This window comes from Corvus hawaiiensis, chromosome 2 (genome assembly GCF_020740725.1).
Source record: "Corvus hawaiiensis isolate bCorHaw1 chromosome 2, bCorHaw1.pri.cur, whole genome shotgun sequence".
Classification (NCBI taxonomy): Eukaryota; Metazoa; Chordata; class Aves; order Passeriformes; family Corvidae; genus Corvus; species Corvus hawaiiensis.
The window spans coordinates 90,421,894-90,443,954 of NC_063214.1; the positions used below are offsets into that span (position 1 = coordinate 90,421,894).

At 41.1% G+C, this 22,061-nt stretch overlaps 2 protein-coding genes across 2 annotated transcripts in view; one reads left to right on the top strand and one right to left on the bottom strand.

Moving 5' to 3' along the window:
• Positions 1-22,061, bottom strand: part of GABRA5 (gamma-aminobutyric acid type A receptor subunit alpha5) — a 57,019-nt gene that overhangs the window by 11,945 nt on the left and 23,013 nt on the right. Inside the window, exon 7 of the mRNA XM_048324999.1 lies at positions 16,675-16,757. Within this exon, the coding sequence (XP_048180956.1) occupies positions 16,675-16,757 (83 nt within the window). The remainder of the gene's footprint in view (positions 1-16,674; positions 16,758-22,061) is intronic.
• Positions 1-22,061, top strand: part of GABRB3 (gamma-aminobutyric acid type A receptor subunit beta3) — a 203,487-nt gene that overhangs the window by 3,928 nt on the left and 177,498 nt on the right. The window lies entirely within an intron of this gene.

Consider the following 22,061-nt stretch of genomic DNA (forward strand, 5'->3'; position numbering starts at 1 on the left):
AACTTTCTAACTGGGTAATTATACAATGGATAACTTTTGAGAAAAAAAAAAAAAAATGAACTACTGTCACTAGGAGGATAATGGTAATTTGAAATCTTTTTTTTGTCATGTATCTGACAGTTGCTGCTGTATCCAGGGCTGTAGCTGGTCCTGGGTTTGGAAGCTGAGGACCTACAAATTTTTCATCCTTTGTTAGCCATGCAGGACTGCCCACATACCTTTCTTATGCTTGTATTTGTAGCTCTGCAGTAAAATTACTGTAATTACATGTCATGATCTGCTTTGAAAGGCTAAGAAGGAATGTCTTCCCTATTTCAAAATATTTGCATCACAAAAAGTAATGGAACTTCACCTTCCCTTTCGAGCTGAGATACTTCATTATCTCTGAGATGACTACAAGTTCACAACGTGCTGTAAATAATTTCAAAGCCAGATCTGGAGCAGACAAGTGGGAGGGGATGGGTCCATTTTAAAAAATTACACAGAAACCCCTCCTTTTTTAAATGCTTCTCTCGTACATATTGTTCATGTGCTGAGATCCCCAGGGAATGTGGGATTTGTTTAGGTAGATTTGGGATTGTCAGAGAATTTGACAAAAAAAAAAACCCTCCAAATAACAGCATTGGATTTTTTTTTTTTTTCTGGGATGATCTAGCTGTATCCCAACTCAGAACTTTCCTGTCTCTGCAACGATCCCAAACACAAGGATAATTGGGTTTGTCCTTGTTTCCTGATGATGACACACATTAATTCATCCTGACTAGATGCTTCCCAATGAGAGTACTGTAACCAAATTCACTCAAATTGCAATTACACAGGAACTTAGGCCTGTAAGGCTTAACAAGCATTCAGACGGTTTGGTTCTCTGCTCTGCCTGGCCTGAGGGGAGGGGTGTCCAAAAATAATTCAGCACCTCCGCTGTGAATTGCAGCCTTAACTGGGTGCTAAAACGCATGCACTTGAACAGGGTTGGGGGCTCCTACACGGCAGAAGTCCGGCAGCTCTTCTCGTAAAATATCTGCAATTCAGACAGAGGCCACAAAGGTGCCAAAACTCCAGATCTCACAGGTATGCCTAAGCAATACTTCACGAGGCTGTTTTCTTTTGAAACCATGTCAGGGAAGGGAGCTGCCCATCCCAGGTCAGCTAGTGAGAAGAGAGACCACTCAGGCAGGCAAGAAGAGCACAGCATGAGGCCAGTCCCTGCATGGGAGGAAGACTCTTGGCTGTAGGTCCCTTCTCACAGGATCTGTTGTGAGGCTACAAGACAGAGAGCTGTGTCACTGCTTGGCCAGGAATAGAGTATCCATGGGAGAAGGGATGCCCATCTAAAAAAAATTCTTGTGCAAGGGCAGGATGGTTATAGCCAGAGTGTTAAGACACAAGGGGATAACAGATGTGTTCCTGTGGAGCCCAACACAAACCATTGCAACCTGCAGTGATTTTACCTCCTCAGGAGAAGTCTGTCACCTTAGGAATAACATTAATTTACCCCAGTCTAGATATATTCTGTTGTGATGGATCACATATATGATATGATCCTCATCTCTCTTCCATGCAAATATAATAAAAGATGGTGTTTTAAGAAGCTCTATTATAAGATTTTTGACTTTGTGCCTCCTTTCCTTACTACATATCACGTTCTGACAGGAAAAAGCCACCCCATGCACTTTGGTGTGGGAGCTGACCATCTCTTTTCTGGTCATCTAGATAAACCACCAGAGGGATAAGCCTGTGTACTTTTAACAGGTAGCTGTCTTCCTACTGCAAACCTTGTGCCATCTCTTCACAGAAGCCTGCAACTCCAGTTATCCCAAACTTGACAACCAGAAGCTCCAGCTCTGCGGCTGATGACCCCTGCAGTATAATTAGGCATAGTCATATTGAAAGCTGAAACTGTGGGTGTAGTCTAGAATGATGTTATTCTGCTATTGGGGTAGAAGTACTAATGGAGAGATGGTAGTATTCACTGTCATACCAAATTTTGTAAAAACACTCATTCACTTAAGCAAAGCTTCCAGGAGATTGCCTACTAGCCATGCTTGCCGGAGCACTGAAGAACTTCAGGTCTTGTTGTCTAGAGATATGAGAAAGGTTTACCAATAAAAGGAAATATGGAAATATGTCATCTCCTTTACATGACACACAGGGTGGGGATGTCTCCCAAAGGGTGATAGAAAAAGGTAGCAGCAGATCTGGGATAGCAAACTGAGAAAATGATGCTGGTAGTTTTGCAAAAGCAAACTCAACTTCAAAGCCACTGCAAATCCAAGTGAGACTGCTTGGTGTTTATTCTACTTTAAGCAAGTGCATGTGTTCTGGATTTATGAATCCAAATAATTAATCTTGTGTTCTTTACAATAATTTTTTTATCTTGTCAAAGAAAGGAGGAAGCCTCATTAAAACATCCTTTCTCTTCTAAGCTAACTTCTTTGAAAAATAAAACAAAAGATAGCAGTTGAGATGAACAGCTAAAATTACAAAGTATAATGTTATTAAATGTGAGAAAATGACAACAGACATTTATTTCTCCTGGACAGTTGATAAATGGCTACAGGCTTATCACCTATCAGAATGATGAAAGAAATATCATCTTCTCTTATATATTTATTGATGAGCAGATCTATTTTTCTACATTCTAGCATCCAACATACACCACACAATATAAAAACAGTGAAGATGTGCCTTGCTCTTCTCCCACACTTGTCCTGCTCCTGTATGTCTGGCAAGGAAAGCCTGAAATGGCCTTTATTATGCCAGTGAACAGTGGGCAGGGGAGAGACCACAACCAGAGAGGAATTACATTAAGAAAAAGTCTAGCAAAGCACAGCAGTTAGTGAGTAAGACCTGGAGGATCCCAGACATATGCCTTGGCATTGAGGACAGCCCTGTTTTCATTTGCAAATGAAACTGTGTGAGCAGTGCAGAATCCTCCCTTCCATTCCAAAAAGCAACTCGCAAGCAGGGAGTTTTCTCCTGCCACTGCCCCCACCACAGGGCAGTGGTGGCAGCTGTGGCTACTGAGAGATACTCTCCTTTTTCACTTTTCTTTCTCCTCCATATCTGAAAGAAACTCCAGGGAACAAAAAAAGTGGTGGTGGGGAAGAGTGTTTCTTGTCACCTTAAGTCAAATAAATCTAAATGTGGATGGATGAACCCAAACTTCGAGTCTATGGGACCCAGATGTATTTCTAGGACTGGTTTTTTTAAGCTGTAACCCCTGAAAAATATCACCACTGTTATCTGCCAATAAGTTTTCATTCCTGCACTACAGGGCATAAAATAATTGAGAAACAAAGAATCCCTCTCCAAAACACCCCCTAAACCCTTTGAGAGACCTCACGGGAAGCATAAAGCAGTGCCTGTGTAGTTATGTTAAGACAGCCTGTGCAGCGTGTACGGGTGCCCATCCAGCACGCTTGAGGTACGTTCCACAATTAAACAGACCATCTATCCACAAGCCATGGCTGGAACTTTCCTTTCAGAACTATGCTAGTTGGCTGCTGAATTAACTTAAAGAGATACTGTAGAAAGATGACTTCTGGTTTGTTTTCTATTTTATCCGTTCCAATTGTGCAGTTACATTCTAAGCCTTTATTATCGTGACTTTTAGTACATGCCACAAGGATTGTCAGACTGCCTAATCTTGGGAGTATTCCTAATCCCTGTCAAAGCCTGTTGATTGGGGAAGATGCGCATAAATTGTCAGCTTTTTTAGAAATTCTAATTACGGTTTGAATACACATACAAATATCTATCTTATCTAACCATTAATGTATTTGACTCACTTAGAGGCTGTTATATAACTCACTAGTGATCCAGATTTACAGCCTCTCAGACTCCTGCAGGCTGCAAAACAGCCCTGCTACTAAGCCATCATGTACCAGCTTGAATTCTAAGAGTCAGGCTGGATTTCTTGTGGTTTGTGCACGAATACTTTGTAGCCCATTACAAAGCATCTGTCAACAGTTGTGCCTATGTGACTCAGGCCAGATTTGAGCTCCATAATTGGAATTTCCCATTAAAATGACTTTGTAAGAATGACTTGATGTACAAATGAGATTATTCTATAGGAAGAGCAAATGAAAAAAAAAATCTACTAAAAATGCACTTTTAAATATAAAAATAACAAGACATGGTACTAAATATGCATGGTCTAGGTCTTGGGGGAAATAGCTTTTTATAAAAATAACATTTTAATGCAAAATAGCAATTAAAATACTAAGAGAAATGTATTCACATATTAAATGATTAAGAGCCTAAAATAAAGACTTTGCCATAGTGTGATGAATTCTGCTGTTCTTGGGAGAATTTTAGGGTCATGGAAATTACTTTAGGGACCTGAAATCATTAGAATTGAGACTGATCATTTAAACTGGCATGAGTTTACAGCACATGGATAAACAGCATGCATGATTTTAAAAACACCACAGACAAGAAGTGTAATGTGTACGAATACGTGGGACTACAAATTCATGTAACACAGAGTCACAGAATGGCAGGGACTGGTGGGTACCTCTGGTGGTCATCTGGTCCCACAGCCTGCTGAAGCAGGGACACCAAAAGCATTTTTTCCAGCACCATGTCCAGTCAGGTTTTTAATATCGCCACGATCTTCAAATATCTCTAGCCAACTGTCAACCTCTCTAGCCAACTTGTTCCAGTGTTCGGCCACTCCCACAGTAAAAGCATGTTTTCCTCTGTTCAGATGGAATTTGATGTTTTTTAATGCCCACTGGCAGAATAAGGCCCTTATTCTGCAGTGGGTGCTGCTGAGCAGCACCCAGCCCCCTCTTCTTAATCTCTCAGTCCCTAACCCCTGCTATTTATATAGATGGATTAGGACCCTCTGAACCTTCCCTTCTCCATGCCGAACAGTCCAAGATCTCAGTCTCCCCTCATAGTAGAGATGCTCCAGCCTTTCAATGGCCCTTCATTGTGGCCCTGTATCAGACTCTCTCCACTAAGTCTATATTTTTCTTGCATTGGGCAGCTCAGATTGGACTTGCACTCAGAATGGCTCCAGATGTGAGTAGAAGTTAAATTCTCAGAATGAAACTTTTTTGGAATGACACAGTATCATTGTCTGTGACAACAGAGGGCATCCAAGGAGGAAATTATTCATGAAAACTGATGAAACTCGTGGGCATATTCATGAAAAATTATAGGACACCACTGGCTGTGAAACAGGCAGTAGAAAGTCCAGTCATACTAAAATGTTTATTTCTGTCCTCCCTGGATTTAAAATAAAAATAATATTTTGTAACATAAGTAGTATTCTATATGTTTTCCTGATACAGTTTTATTCGATCTTCTTGTCACATTCTGCAGGAAATAGTATAGGATGTGCCAGACAGGTCTCAAGAGACTTCATTACTAAGCAACACTAATATACTCTACTGATCATTGCTAAAAAAATAAAGCCGAAAGTTAGATCAAAATGATGCTGTTTCAGAATATAATTTATAAGTCACCTCTCAGGAAAAGGTGGGAATAGAAATGTGGCTGGGAAATGAAATGGAAGCACAGACTATACGCACAAGGTGGTGAAACACACGGAACTGAAGATGTCTGTCAAATTCATTTTGAGACACACAGTTTTGCAAAAGCCATTTTCTTTGGCTTTTCTAAGCAAGAAATCAGGTGGAAGGTCCTGCGTAATTTTAGAAGTTCCAGTTAATGGAAGAAAAGTCTAAATATGACCTGACTTTGAGGTCAAAAATATAAAGCAAAGGAAAAAAAACCCAAACTGAAAGCAACTGTGATTTTGGAGGTGGGATTCATTATTAGCATAGGCAAGTCTGCTGACTGCTTTAATACAATAAATTGACTGTTTGCAAGTTGGTACACTAAATCACAGTCATATTGATGATGGATGTAACACAAATACTAATGAACAGTGTTGTCCTAGTAATTCAGTCAGGCACAGCACAGGATGCTATTGCAGCATTTAAGAAGAGCCCTGAGCTAGGAGCTGTGCAGAGTAACACAGAATGTCTCCTAAGAATGACAACCAGTGACAGTAGCTCTTTCCTGCCCCATCATGCTCACCCATACCATGGGGGAGCAATAAGAGGGATGCATTTATTTCCCAAGCATTGGGATTGCAACTGGGAGTGACTACTTGCTGTGAAATCTGACACATAAGCATTAAAAACCAGGCAAGGCACACTGAATTGAGCTGTGTGTTTTGGGACTGCAGGTTCTCAAGGCTCCATTCAGAAGAAAAAAAAAAAGTACCAAAGAAAATGTTTTTCCATGGTGCAGCCTGGAGTATGCCAAACAGCAAGCAGATGTGTAGGTGTAGACAACTAAATTCTGCCACTCGTGTTGTGGGATGCCTGCCATGAGCTGACTGAAAGAGGTGTCTGAACAGGGTGTGCTGTTACTCATCCAGTGCTCCAAGGTACCAGCAGCATCAGGTCATCCGCCCAGGGTTTCTACTTCCATCTGAGAGCTCTTGTTAGGGAGTGTTATGCCTTCCTTCTTTTTCCTCTTCCCGTTTCTTCCTCTCACTGCGGTCAGTAGTTGTAATACAACCTCTTTCTTTATTTTCAGGTTTAGTGGCAGCTGTCTCAGTCTAGAACTAACCTGAGAACTGATTTTACATGAAATTTAATGGTGGCTACACAATTGCATTTCATATGGCACTTGTCAAAATCTGGTGTGCCAGCCTCTGATGCTTTTTTTCCCCCTGTAATGACTGGTATAAATATTCCCTGTAAGAGGACTAGAGCAACAGAACAGTAGGATGTGCTGGGATGATATTTTAAATGCTAAATATCCTAGGAACGTTTCTGACCTTATGTTGGTCCTTCTAGGCCAGGCATGTGGTAATTCCAAACCAGCCAGCCAATTTGAGTGCTGTACTAACATTTAATGAACTTTGAATTTACCATCACAATATTTGGCACGTATATTAACTGCTTCATTAGGAAAAACAGCATGGTTATGAGGATGATGTTAAGACATTTAATTTACTTTTTGCAAGGCAAACAAAAGTATCCTCCAAAGTGTGGCTGCTACCATTACTCACTTTCCATAGTACCTTTACAAAGATTAAACACCTTTGCTTAATCTTGATTGCAGTGGTCCCCTCATTTTGCAAGGTGCCACTTAATATCAGCAAAGCTAACACAACCAGCTCTGTAGGAGTGTCACTGGAGTTTCTTTTGAGAAATGCAGAGTGAATTTTAGAAAATACTCCAACTGATCTTTTTGTGGAGGGTGCGTTCACAAACATGGTATTTTTGGCCACATGTAACATCATAGAATGAAACTGTTACCTCACTGTAATCTACAGACATTCTTCTCATCCACTTAAGTGGCATCAGGGACTCAGCTATTGTAGTTAGTGTATTTGCTGAGCTTACCATTCAAAGGACCCTCACTTGTAAATTTGTATGGCCTGAAACCAGCTGAGAGTGATTTGGAACTACCCACAGAGCTAAATATATACCTCTGTTTCTGAATCCTATCCCTTAATGAAGACATTTACAAATCTCAGAAGTACTGCTACATTAATAACACTGTGTGAATGTGTAATCAATAGGTATGTGGAGATAACAGGCTGAAATGTTATTATTCAAACACTTTAATACTGCCTTGAAATTGCAATCACAAGAACTTATTCCCTATGCCAAAGGTGCAGTCATCTAAACCTCAGAAGATGGATTATAGACCTCTGTTGTGGGGCACAGTGCAGCCCTGTATTTCAGAGAAGGGGATAAAATCTCCCCAGCCTCAGTGATGGATACAAGGAGCCTCTCTCAGGCGAGCTGTTGCTGACCAGAGGCACTGCCATTCTGCCTGCTCTCTGCTAGAGTAGCCAGGCACACATCCTCTCTTTGGGAACTGTCACCTCCTAGCCCCTCTGGAGACCCAGATCCAAAGGTGCTCACAATCTCATTTTCTCTGTGCACAAATAAAACATCTTATTTATAGCCATCAACTGACCTATTTTAGGGGGAGATTAACCTGAGCCTAAAAATATCTACTCCTCTCCCCTAAGATGGTGAGAGCAATCAGCTCAGCTGTATATATTTATCCTACAAAAATAAAAATGTAGGAGGGAGGAATCCCAGGTTTGCTGACATATTTAGCTCTGGGATGTTTTCAGCAAAATGGCTGGCTGCTAGCACAGGCTTGCCATGAGGAGACTTCCAGTGGCAGTGATGGGGAAGGGGGAAAAACCAGAAGGCTTATTAGGCTTTCCTTCTTCCCAGTCCTCTTTGCTTCTCGTTTCTTCATGGGAGACAACATGAAACAACTGTTGCCTTTGAAGAAGCTTGCTGCGCTGGGACTGCAGCAGCACTAGATGACAGCTTGGACTAGCTTGGCTCTCTGTGCAGGAGAGTAGGCTAATGTGGGATCCAGCAATTTAGGTAGAAGACTTCCTGACCCACCAGAGACTGAAGTGTCATAAAGGAGCTGCCAGACTAGAAACTGAAATCCAAGTTTGAGCAGTGTCTTGTAGATTTTTTCCTCCCCCAAAAACCGTAGGCAAGTAATTTTGTCATTAATGTACTGCAGTAGCACTGGGAAGCTCTAATTGAACCTAGGGACCCATAACGACAGAGGCAATAAAAGCAAGTAATGAACCACTCTGTCTTTGCTCAGAAGAGACTGTAATTGCTCTTTGCTTCCTTTATGCCCACCTGCAAAATGCAGGCAGCAGAGACCTACCAACCTCACACAGGGATCATAAGAATGAGTTCAGAAATGTTTATGAAATGCTTACAAGCCATGGAAACAGCCACCTTAGAAAATAAGAGACATTAAAAACCTGGCTTGTAAAGCAGTGGAGCAGTAACTACCCATTTGTCACATTTACAAATAATATCCCATTTACCAGTGGTACAGACCCATGATCCATGGCTGGCAACTGTAAGCCTGGCGCTGCCTTTTGGGGCATTATGAGACCAGCAATGTCTTTGCAGGTTTGCACCCAAAGGCCATTTGAAAGCTTAAGCATATTAAGCAGTCCCTGTGTGTTGTTTTCTATTGCTGACAACTCAAATTGATTCCCTGTAATCAGGCAGTTGTGCAGCCTTTAAATTTAGGCTGTAATCTCCAGAGTGGGAAACATGTGCTGATGTTCGTACCATCAGCAAAGCACCCCGGATCTCCACACGGCTCCGCCACAATCCTGTCTAGACCGCTTTCACGTGAGATAAAAACACCACTGCTGAGTATCTCTGCACCAACTCCTACCCCTGCCTGAACTTTTGTTTCCTTGAGCTCAAAACCACCACCAGTCAAACTTTTCTTCCCCAAAAAACGAGTATGTGAGTCACCTCATGATGAGGAGGCTGCTCCCAGGGCAGGTGGAGTGCCGGCTTTCAGTGCTGGCTGCTCAAGGGACTCTTTGCAGCTGCTCCAAAAGCTGCTGCTGGCACCCCCAGGAAGCACTCCTTACCTATCCAAAAAAAGGGGCTTCATTAAGGGTGATTCTACCAGCATGGAGACTGCTCTGGGCTGGGAGGGACTCAAACCCTTGGCCACTGCACGTCAGCAGATTTTGCAGCCTCCGCTCAGCGCTGGCTGCAAGAGAGATGGGGAAGACAACAGCTTTTGTTCTTTCTGACCTCCCTTTTTCCCTCTGTTATGAAGCTAAGAGGGGAAAACTCACTGGCTTCTAAGCAGTGGGTGACCAGAAGTAGGCAGTGATTGACCCAGAGCTGGGCACTGTTCCACGGGAAAGCCATCACACAGCCAGGGGGCTGGGCTGCTGTTTTAATGTATTTTAAAAATTATCTCAGTGCAGACATACAGTAACCATGTATATATGACAAAATCTTTGAAAAGTTAAATAGTGACAGTGACTGCAAGCACTTGAAGGATATACCAACAGTTTCTGCAGCCCTTTCTAGGAAGTCCTGGATGTGTGTCACTGTAATGGGTGAAGAAAAACTGACTGATCTGATCATTTCAGAGAGCCCTTTTCCCTTTTGTCAAACTAAAAGGTAGACTTCTATGGCAAACCTGCCAGACAAGTGGTAAGTTATACTCATTTGCAAGTTCTGATGCAGACTGTTCTGGGGCCCCATAACAACAGCTGCTGCAGAAACCCACCACATGGTCCAGGCCCAGAACCCTGTGTTTTAATTTCTATGTAGATTCCTGTTAAGAAATCTTCTTAGATCTCTGGAATGCTTGAATATTACAGTATCTTCTTTTATGCACCACTGCTGATGAATTTCCTGCCCTTTGGGTGTTCTTGGCTGCATTGCTCCAACCTGATTGTGGGACTCAATGCAAGGATGAAGGTACTGGCAGCACTAACTGCCCAAAATGCTGGACTAAAGAAGCTATATTGCTATACATGCATATCTGAAATGACTACAGGCTATGATGCAACACCTGTGAGAAGGCTTAAGTATCTGTTGTTATAATCCACTGTACCCAATGCAGAAGAAACAGCACAGTTCATACAAGATGCTTGAAGAAATAGTAGTCATCTCTATACTGAAGAGCCCTACTGACTTTCATTGAGATCCTTTGAAAAATGGGACTTCCAGCAGAAATAGCTAAAATAATCACTAGGAGAGATACAAAAGCTCACCACCAATATAATGCAACACTTAACTAATCTACAGCAGTGACTGTTTCTTCAGAACAAAGAATGGGTTTGTATTTCTGAGCTAGTAATGCAGAGAAAAATGAACTTCTGAGTTGCTCTGACTGGGGTATAATACACTTACCTACATCTGAGATAGTACTGCAGAAAAATAAGAACTTCTAAAATATGATTCATCTCATCCTTAGGCAGGTATCAAAAGTAATTCTAATGAACCTCACTGCAGAAGTACTTATTTTTTTCAGTGGCCATAGAGGGACTCTAGACAACTAACTGGGCCATATTTTTCTATCTGAAATTGTCACAGATCAGTCTCATCTGTTCCCTAGAGCTTTGCTGTCAATACAAGTTTTGATATTGGCCAAAACCCTGTGCTCATTCTGCACTAAAAGATTTAATTTTTTAAACAACACGATCCCACAACAAGTCATCTGTCCATGATTCCAAGGAAAACAGAGGCAAAGAACAGCAATACTATTAGGTGGTCTCCACCCCCTCCATTCATTCTAAGGGTTGTACAGAAAATTAGTTCAGGCTAGATGCCTGTGCTTTAATAGCTAGCTATACTTAAGTAGAACTACAGCAATGGTCCAAGACAGTTGTCTACATTGCTTTTTTGATGCTGTCACAAGCATGTCTTTCATTGTGTCTGGAGATCTAGCTTCTAAACAGCTAAAAATTAGGGGAAAAGTATGCCGACTAAAGAGGTGGTTGGTAGCTGGGGTTCATATAGAGTTGAAGGAGAGAGATGAAAAATACATCAAATGTCTTAAAAGTATTTAGTATTAGTATTCACCTAACTTCACATTATTTTAGTCATTCAACATCCACTGCAATGGAGCTGTCTAAGGAAGCAGTGATAAACCTTAGGAAAAGGTAAGAGGAGATATTACCTCAGTGAGCAGACCACCACCAAACCTATCCATTCCGTATTAGCTGACTTCTGCCTTAAACTGCAAAATCAAAACTTAGTCTTGAACTTGGCTGCTCAGCATTTCACAGAGGACCTCCCTGGCTCTCTCCACGTGTCCTTTCAAAAGGAGGGCACTAATACATTCCAGCAGAGTCAACAAGCTGTGCTGTCTCTGCTCTCAGGAATAGATTCAGGGAGCCTCTTCCATCCAGCTGTAGGGACAAGTAACAGAAAAGCTCTGCCTCTACGTATGAGACTGCAGTTCCAGCTGTCCCTGAGAGCAACCTATGAAAAGCTTTGTAAGAGCTATTTCCACTTTTCAAAGTCTCTTAAAATTAACATTTCTCTTTATTTATTATTCATTTAATTATATTCATACACAAGACTTTTACACACAGGTTTTGAGAGGCCAAATACATTCTTTATCACGTTTTACTAAACCAGAATTAAAGTCTGTTTAGAAGGACACTGTTTTCAAGTTCTCCCTCCATACTTGCAGTTTTCCTGCAGCTGTTGCAGGTGCTAATGGGGAAAAGTACAAAATCAAGAAAAAATCCTTTAGGAGCATTCACCTCAGTGCCTTCCCTGCATTGTAAGGAAATACCAGGGAAATTTTCTTAAAATAACTTTTTTTTTGGAGAAATTTCTCAGTGGCTACAAGTGAATGGATAGTTTGTGAACAGTGAGTGCCTTAATGTTCAGTGTTGCAATAAAATCCTGGTATATTGGTGAAGTTACTGTCTCCTCATTACTCTGACTTCACCATGCTTATTAGAGGAAAATAATTTGAGCATATCTCTTGCTACAGAAATAGCCTGTGCACCTTCCTTCATCAAAAGTCATACTGTGACTTAGTTTGAGGTGTAAAAAGGAAGATGTACATAAGCTATGTTAGCTACTATCTCCAGACACTACAGATTGTTTCCTAACCAACAGCTGGCAAGCTCACTGGTTGATCAACAGTGATCAACCTTCGCCATCTTCGTGGCCGATTTAAAATTCATCAGGAATAAACACAAGACCTCTTTTTCCTGTGCTCATGTGCTTGGGGATCTCATTATTTTCAGAATATTCATTAAACTCCCTACTTACTCTAAAAATAGTATGGGGTGTTTTTTTTGCTGCTGAGTGACTAGTGGGCAGCTGCTTCATGTATTTATCCATTCCACAATACAAGATCTGGTAACTCCATGTACTCAGGTACTGTGTCTTCAAGAGACAGCTGTCATAAATAGACACGACCTTACAGTATTTGACATTGTCAAAGTGCCAGTTAACAGCAATTAACTAATTCATCCTCAGGGCAACTCCATGAGCTAGGTAACACTGATATAATTAACACAGTAAAATGAGATTTAGGAGTTAAGTCAGTGGCCTGGGCAGAGGCCTTCATGGTCTAGTGGATTAGACATCTGCCTCTCCAACCAAAGAAGTTGAGTCTGATCCTTTTTCTGACATTGATTTTCTGCATGACCTTAGGGAAAGTCAATTAACTTCTCTGTTTCAGCTGCCCTAGAGATGATGCTTACCTACCTGGTGACACATGGGCATTTGGAAACTGTGCTAAATTATACTCTTAATGTATTCTTAGGAGCTGTCAGTGGAAGAGGTGAAACATTAAAGCTAGGAAGCTTTAATGTCCTTGCTATTTTATCTAATTCTTCCTCCTCACACCAGAAATAGGCTGGGGGTAAGATAGAACTTCTTGGTTTAAGTGCTTGCTCCTAGTGAAACTGCTTCTGGCATCAGGAATTTTCATCACATCCTGTTTGACCAACAGAGTTATTTAGAGTACAGATCAGCACTAGAATTGCAATGGAAAGCTATTTTAAATTTGGCCATTGAATAGAACAGCACCCTTCCCATGCTACCATGAGGTAATGAACAGACTGTCACAGCCACCCTCATCAAGCACCCTGGATTCAAAGGGAGCAGAGCCTGCTGCAGAGACCCTCAAGCCTGTGCTTATGCATCATCCCCAGTTCCCTCTAAACGAGACTTCTGCAGGATAATTTCTACAGGCATCCTGACCCCTAGCAGGGATGCAATCCCACAGGAAAAGTACCTGCATACATGTACCTCCTAGAGAAGACCCACCTGATCTTGCCATCTTGGAGTAGTGGGGAGCAGTACTTAAGAGAAGGACAACTAAAACCTGCTTTGTTCAGTTCATTAGGAGCTGTCCCCGAACTTCTGTCCTTTTCATGACGTGCCATAGAGTATTAAAAAATACCACCCCTGTAGTGGGCATTTGAACTGCCCAGCAGGTATCTAGGCTGCTGGCATGCACAGGTAACTTTATATCACATTTTGTGTATTTGACCGGGCTTTTAATTATTTCTACAAAATATTCTGTTGCTACATATAATGCTTCCTAGCCCATAAAATCTCCCACAATTCTAACGTAGCAAGAAGCCTGTCAAATGGGACATAAGAATTCAACATTTACCTTTATTTCTGTAAGCAAGATTAATTCTTCTTCTCTTTCATAATGAAGGAAACATCAGGCACTTTTTGCCTCTTGCTTGCTGAATTATAGCAAACATAGTGAACACTCATGCAGCCAGAAAATTAATAACCTGCTCCTGCCTCTGCTGCAACACTGATCACTTCTCAGCATCCTTTCTGCTGCATCTTTTCTGCCGTGAGCCAGCTCTTTCGTTTCGCTGCCCTGCTCTCTTCACCCTCAGACTGGTTAGCACCAGTTTCTTCTCTACCCTCCCAGCTCCACTGATAATGTGTTTAACATTTACTTTGATGCTATTCCTTGAGGCTTTTCAAAAAAAAACCTTTTTGGAAAGAAGACCGTTGAAAATGAAACCCTTTGGGGAAAGACAGTGAGGAAAGCTAAAGCAGAAAGGGTATGTGCTTGTGCATCATATTCCCCTGTAGGCTTTGTCTTGCTGCAAGCCTGGAGATGACTCAATGCAAACCCCTACTGCTGTAAATAGGGAATAAATATTGTCCCCTCGTAAGATACACCTGGACTATTTCAATAAACCCTGATTTACTGGCTGCTACTTGTACAAACATATGCATATTAAATCCCAGTAAATTACTAGGGAGCTGTAAGATCAGTAATCCAGATATTCCCAAGGCTGAAAGATTGTCTATAGCTTGTCCCTATTACTTTTTGCAGAGGCCGATGGTGTGGCTAGCACGGACCAAATGGTTCCATGTCTACACAGTGTGAAAGAACTTAAAGGTGACTTGTAATACCTTATAAAAGTATTCTCAGATTTTATTCTGAGAATGGCAAGGAGCATAAACTAAAACTCTATTCATCCCTCACAGGCCTAAAATGTAAGCCTTTAGTGCTGGCTTTGAGACAGATTAAAATTACCTGTGTGATAAGACGTGATTAACATGTAACACATTTGGCACTAGCAGGACATGTAATTATATTCAGACAGATTACTGGGCACTCCTTCTAAGCATTTGTAGCTTGTAATGTTATCTCATGCACTCACATGTTTGACTGGGATGCCTTTTTTTTTTTTTTTTTTGTCATACTAGGTGGAGAGTTAGAACCTGTACCTTACTGCATCTAATCTACTAATACATGGAAACATCCATTTAACTTTAAGGTTGAGCTTCAGATCTCTGCTGCATCAGGCTCTTCATTTAAATATGTATCTTTTAGTATTATATTACATATTTTGCAAGATTTCATAAAACAATGGAACAGTTTTGTAATCTAGACTAGAGATCAACAGATGTAACTTCATCTATTGATAGAGTAAAGGATATGTAATTCCAGGAAGGATAACTTCTTTCTCTTTTTCTTTTTTCTTTGTCTTATTAATTCTTTCCATATATATGAATATATATTAGTATATTAATTATTTAATCGTTATTTAATTATATATATAATTATATATTAGCATATATTAATTCTTTCCCTGTATATAAACAACTACAGTTTTCTGTGAGATGTTTTTCCATTTTCAAGTTTGGAATTAAATGGGTGATTTGCATACACATTTCTTTAAGTGGAGTGTAAAGGTGTACGGACGTTCAGATTTATACTGGCTTTGCTGTAAATTAATGCTGCTGAAGTCAATGAACACACTTGAACCTGTAGTGACCTTGTAAAATACTGGTGGCTATTTGGATGAAACAGAATCTATCTGGATTGGAAGAGGGAAAGGAAATCAGTTCATCATAAGTTTGGTAATGTGGTAATAGTTACTGTAAACAGTGGTTTTACTTCTTAGTACGATCACTAGAAGACAATGTATAGTCAGTATTAAATCAGGGCAGATACAGATGATAAAGGCAAATCTTAATCTTGCTAGGATTAGTGACCCTAAATTGATACAGCTGAAAAACATTGCAAAATGCTGAAGTTAGGTGGCTTCAGGGGCTAGCAAAATGCCTTGCCTGGTAATTACCAAAAGTCTTCAGAGACAATGATTGCACCTGGAAACTCTGATTTGATTACCAAAGAAAAGAAAATCTACTGTAGTAGCCTCATTTGTAGTTTAATTAAGAGCTTTGTTTTTAAATATAACCATCTGATTCCCTGGGGTTATTTTTGAAGTAAGCTTCTGGCAAGGCAGCAGTGTGGTGGATTAGAGGCTTGGAATTGAGGCAAAATCATCGTTCAGCATACAGTTTAGAATAATGTGTGGATATATACAAATACATGTGTATGAAATATCATGTAACAGGATACAGGACTGGATTTATTAAAGCCAAATGGAAAGATATTTACTCTTTTAATATTCTAGATCTCTTTTAATATATGTGATGCAGATATTGCACTGCAGTCTGATTCATGTAAATACCATAATAATTGCACATCAATCTGATCAGTCTACTGAAAGCTCTGTTTTACTACAAATGTAAAACCAAGTTATCAATTTAGCTGTCTGCATCTAGAACTCCATCTAACAGTGGCTGTTATGCTTGATGTGGATATATAAGACATATCACCCATCAACTCACCGTTTATCATGGAGTATGCAGGCATGAGTTGAAAAGCAGTAAGTCAAGATAAAGCAGTTATGGAAAAGGAGCAGCAGGGTAGAAGCAAGGGGGGCAGAATGGGTGAATGCTAAAGAACCGTGTGAAAAAGGGAGGGCTGGGGAGGAGGGTGAAAGATCTGTACAAGACATGTCCGAACATAAGAAGCCAGAAAACAGTATTTTTCTAGTTCTTATTCCAGAAGAGAACTTACAGCTTCCAAATTTTAATGGGCAAGCATGTGCATCCATGGGGAAATCTTCAAGCTGCATGGGACATTCAGCAGAGATGGTCAATCTGTGGGGGAGTAAAAAGAAAACACATCATTTTTTTTCCCCTGCGCTTTCCCTTTAGGGCCCTCACTGCAATACATGAATGCTGACACAAGCACGCTTTTCCTGACGGCTCCTTGCTCCTGTTGAAATCACAGCACCCCCTGTTAAACTGAATGTGAGATAAGCCAGGTGGACCACTCTGTGTGCATGCCTGAGGCCTTATCTAGTAACCCTGAGACACATGAAATGATTTTATTTATGTAGGCTGTCCTCATAAGGTCATTCTTTCTTATTAGTACATGAAGAAACTCCTGTGATGGAGCTTCTGCCATGTACCTTATACTTACCTGCTCTCTGTACATACTACAACTGGGCTAGGAATTTGACTCCTGGGTATAGCACTGTTACAGACATAAAGAATCATTGACTTTATATGTAGATGTAACTATTTAAATCCATAAAATAGATATTTATAAATAAAAGTATAAATATATTTATAAAGTATAATATAACTAATTATAGCTATATATAAAGTTATATATAATCAAGGACATATATGTACCACTTTATATAGCACTACAGTTAACTTCTGTGGAAATCACATGGTATTGGGATAGTCCATTTCAGTTCAACACTCTGTTAATTACCTGGCGTCTTGTCAGGCAAAAACAACAGGGTCATCTTCCCCAGCATACTGCCTAGGGAAGCAATTCTATCCTGGACTCCCCAGCCACTATGTGGAAATACTTCATCTAGACTGGACATAGGGTAGGGAAGGAAAAGCCCATAGGCAAATATAGATGTGTCCCATGGATGTTCTGCATGATTGACAGATCAAGCTGAAGACTAAGAAAAGTCTGAGGTAAATTTCTGAGCAGTGCAATATCAGTTATATTGATATCAAATATCTCAAGAGAGCCAAAACTTGCTTCTAGCACAAGGAGAATCTGTTTTGTTTATGCCATTTTGATATTTGTGTAATATAGATAGTTTGCTTAGGATATTGAGGATGAAAATCTCATTTTACAGTATGAATATCTTTATGGCTTTCTCATTTTATGCTGTTATTCCACCTCAGAGGCAACCGACCAGAGACATTCAAAGCTTTATAGACTGCCTTGGTGCTGGGGTGGCACAGGGCTCTGCTGGAGGGCAGCCCAGTTCCTAACCAAACTGTTGCTTGAGGAGTGAAAATCTCCAAAGAAATTCACAACACCCTACTACCAGCATGCAAAAGTACACTTTCCTATCACTACAGCAACATGGAGCCATATATACTAGCTATATATAGTCACCACTTCCCATCAACAACCCAGAATGCCCCAAGAACTTCTATCCAAAGGGATCGTAAGGGGTAACAATCTGTCTCTGTACAGATGGCACAGTGTTCAGCCAGTCCAGTTCAATACAACACAGTGATGCTTTGCCAGGGCACTACAGCTACACAGACAAACTGGGGGAAATGCCTCCATTCTGCTAACTGGAGCTGCACCAGTGGCTGAAAATAGCAAAATAAGCAGAGAAAATGTGATAGTATCATTGGCTGGATATCATATTCTGAGGATGAGATGGGGAACAGGAAGAGAAAAAGGCAAACTGCACACAGTGATAGAAAATATAAAGATAATATGCCATAGAAATAAAAAAGAAATCCAGTTCAGAACAGAGATAATTTACCATTTGGTAAGAACAGACAGGAGGCTGCAATATAGAAAAGAAATTGCTGAGGCCTGAGATACCTGCACTTAAACAAAACTGTTCTTGAACTTTATTTTTGTAAAAGCTATTTTAAGATCACTCAGATATGGAGTTGTCTGCAGTGGAGACTGCCCCTGGGCATCAAAGCCAGCAAAGCCGAAGTTACCAAGGGTGGTGTGTAGATGAATTTAACAAGCTGGTTCCAGTAGTATTCTGCGCAGAAGTTCCACCCTTTTCACAAAAATCACTCTAGTGGGAACTTGAAAGCAAGGCTGCCATCCCTCCAATGCATCATTATATTTTTCATGTTAAGCACTGCAAATTTAATTTTCTTAATAAATTCAGAAACCTTGCTCCAAGAGCCCATAAGAAAGTGGCGTTTTGCTGCAGTCCATCTCCTGTCTCTTTGTCTACCAACAGTTTAAGCATGTCATTTCAGAGCCTGACAACATTTTAATATACACACTTGTCATCTGCAAACATCGAAGGAGGGGATGCCTGTATCCATCTTACAAAGACAACAGGTGTAGAATCAGGAAGTGAAGGAATATTCAATGCAGAATTATGCATAAGACCTTCTGTTTCATCTTGCTGTCTTATGAATTGTATCCTGCTGCCTGCATCTCTGGAAATAACCCTTGTGTGTAATGAGGAAGGTCACAGACATTCATCAACTATAAATGTGGAAGAGAAGTAAAGATGAGTTGCACAGAGACTGTGACCTAGTGGAATTTAATTAAGTCCCTCTAGAAATTATTTTTGCTTGTCTTAAATAAAGGGGTAGCAGATAAGGCTGGAGGGCATCTTGCTGCCACTACCTGACTCAGAAACCACAAAGACTATTGTGGTGCCAGGGCTACTCCTCTGTCCCCTCTGAATTCCTCCTCCAGCAAAAGGCAGAATATCCCTTAAAAGGGTGATGCCTGCTGCCGTCTTCTGGGTCTAGCCCGGGGATAGGGACAATCAAGTTTAGGAGCTGTTAATGTGCCTGGGGACAGCCTTTCCTTTCATTATCACGAATTCTTTGGATAAAAAAGTTCCTTTTGCTCTCTATCAATGATACCTGCATGCTTCTTTCCTTTTCCCGTGCCTCTATCCTAGGACCACTCCTAGTCTGGCCATCTTGAACAAATTAACTAGCTCTACTTATTTGTTACATGCTATTAAGAACTACATAGTTGAGTCTCTTAGATGATTTCAAAGCGCTCAGTGAACACTCTCCTAGAAACCTCTTACAAAAGTGTGCATTACCCAAGGTTTTTGAAGTGTCTTGTAATGGCCAATGTGGCAAAAACTTGACAGAAAACCCGTAAGAAAACTTGACTGTGGGTTCTGATTCACAGTACAAATGTCACCACCCTGAATTTCTGTAGGTGCTCTGTGCCCAACAGGAATTGGTTTTCATAACTATGTGAGGACCTGAAAAACAAAGCCACTCAACTGACTCCTGGTTCAAAGAGACTGGATTTTCTACTGCATACAGAAACAAAAGTAGCACAGCATACATCTACACACTGAGGGTGGAAGCATGGGTCGCTGCATACAGATTTGCTCTGAGATGCAGAGTACAAACTATATATTCAGATTGTAGCTCCAGGAGTCACAAGGAAATTGGTATCTGGGTCTACTCCTTCAAATATCACCTGCAGTGATATTTGCACACTTTGACTTCTAACATTGTGATAAAGCTTAGGTACCCTTTGTAAACTCTAGTTTATGTCGCTGATAATTACACAGCCCTTGGTCACAGCCAGCATGGCTTCATGGCTTCATGCTTATCAAACCTGATTTCCTTTTATGACAAGGTAACCCACCCAGTTGATCAAGGGAAGCCAGCTGATGTAATCTTTTTGGATTTCAGTAAAACTTTTGCTACTGTCTCTCACAGTATCCTTCTGGACAGAATGTCCAGCACACAGCTGGATAGACACATCATGGGATGGGTGAGCAACTGGCTCATGGGTCAGGCAGAAAGGGTTACAGTGAATGGGGTGACATGAGACTGGTGACCTGTCACTAGTGGGGTTCTGCAGGGCTCTACCTTAGGTTCTGTGCTCTTCAACATCTTCATAAAGGGCTTGGATGCAGGACTGGAAGGGATACTGAGCAGGTTCACAGACAATACAAAACTGGGAGCAGCTGTTGCTGCTGTCCCTCAAAGACAGGGAGGCCCTGCAGAGAGACTTCAACAAATCAGAGGGCTGAGCAATCACCTACAGTATGAAGTTCAACAAGTGAAAGTGCCAGATTCTGCACCTGGGATGGGGCAGAATGTATGGACAGACTGAGGAATGAGATGCTGGAAAGCAGCACCATGGAAAGGGACCTGGAGGTCCTGATCAAGTTGAACATGAGCCATCAGTGTGCCCTGGCAGCCAGGAGGGCCAACTACGTCCTGGGGAGCATCAGGCACAGCATCACCAACCAGGCAAGGGAGGGGATTGTCCTGCTCTGCTCTGCATTGGGGTGGCCTCATCTTGAATATTGTGTGTAGTTTTGAGTGCTGCAATGTAAGAAAGATATTAAAATATTAGAGAGCATCCAAAGGAGGGCAACAAAGATGGTGAAGGGCCTTGAGGGGTTGCCATATGAGGAGTGGCTGAGGGGAGACCTCATTGCAGCCTACAACTTCCTTGTGAGGGGAAGAGGAGGGGCAGGCATTGATCTCTTCACTGTGGTGACCAGTGACAGGACCCAAGGGATTGGCCTGAAGCTGTGTCCGGGGAGGTTCAGGTTGGATGTTAGAAAAAGGTTCTTCCCCCAGAGGGTGGTTGGCCACTGGAACAGCTCCTCAGGGAAGTGGTCACAACACCAGCCTGACAGAGCTCAAGAAGCGTTTGGACACATGGTGTGATTCTTGGGGATGGTCCCATGCAGGGACTTGGAGTTGGACTTGATGATCCTTGTGGGTCCGTTTCAACCTAGCATATTCTGTAATTACAACAAAATTACTCCCAGTTTGCATTTATTTAAAGAAAAGAAAGGAGGCCTGGGCACACATACTTGAAAGGGCCTTTGCCTAATCCTTTTAATATGGTGACTCCAGAATGATCTTGCTGTGCCTAGTGCAGCACAGTTATCTGAGCTAGAGACAGTCCCCAAACCAGGATTCTTCTGTCACAGCACACACACTGCTCAAAAGGCAGTTCTTCCCAAGAGAAGCATTTAAAAGCTTCCCTCCTCCACCATCATTCTGTCTTAATAAAAGCCCTATGGGATTAGTTTCACTCAAAAAGAGTCTATGACAAGATTATAAGCAGCTGTTAAAGGTCCTTTGCAATAGGAGGATGAAATTCTGATTTTATTGAAAATAATGGTAAAATTCTCCCTCACTTGAATGGGGCCACTATTCACCCAAAAAATGTAACAAACCCTGATTATAGTTGCCAATTTATTAATGACAGAATTTTGTTTTCATAATGCTCCAAATACACTGCTATCCAAGTGTTAATCAACCAACAAATGCTATTGTGTACCTTAGCTATCTGAAAAAAAAAAGTTAGGTCTACAAATTATTTAATCTGTCACCTATAATTGTACATGAAAGCTTTATCAGAGCTTCATTATGTATAGCCTTTACCTTAAGAACATAAAGTGTTACTGACATTCTGTTTCAAGACACATAAAG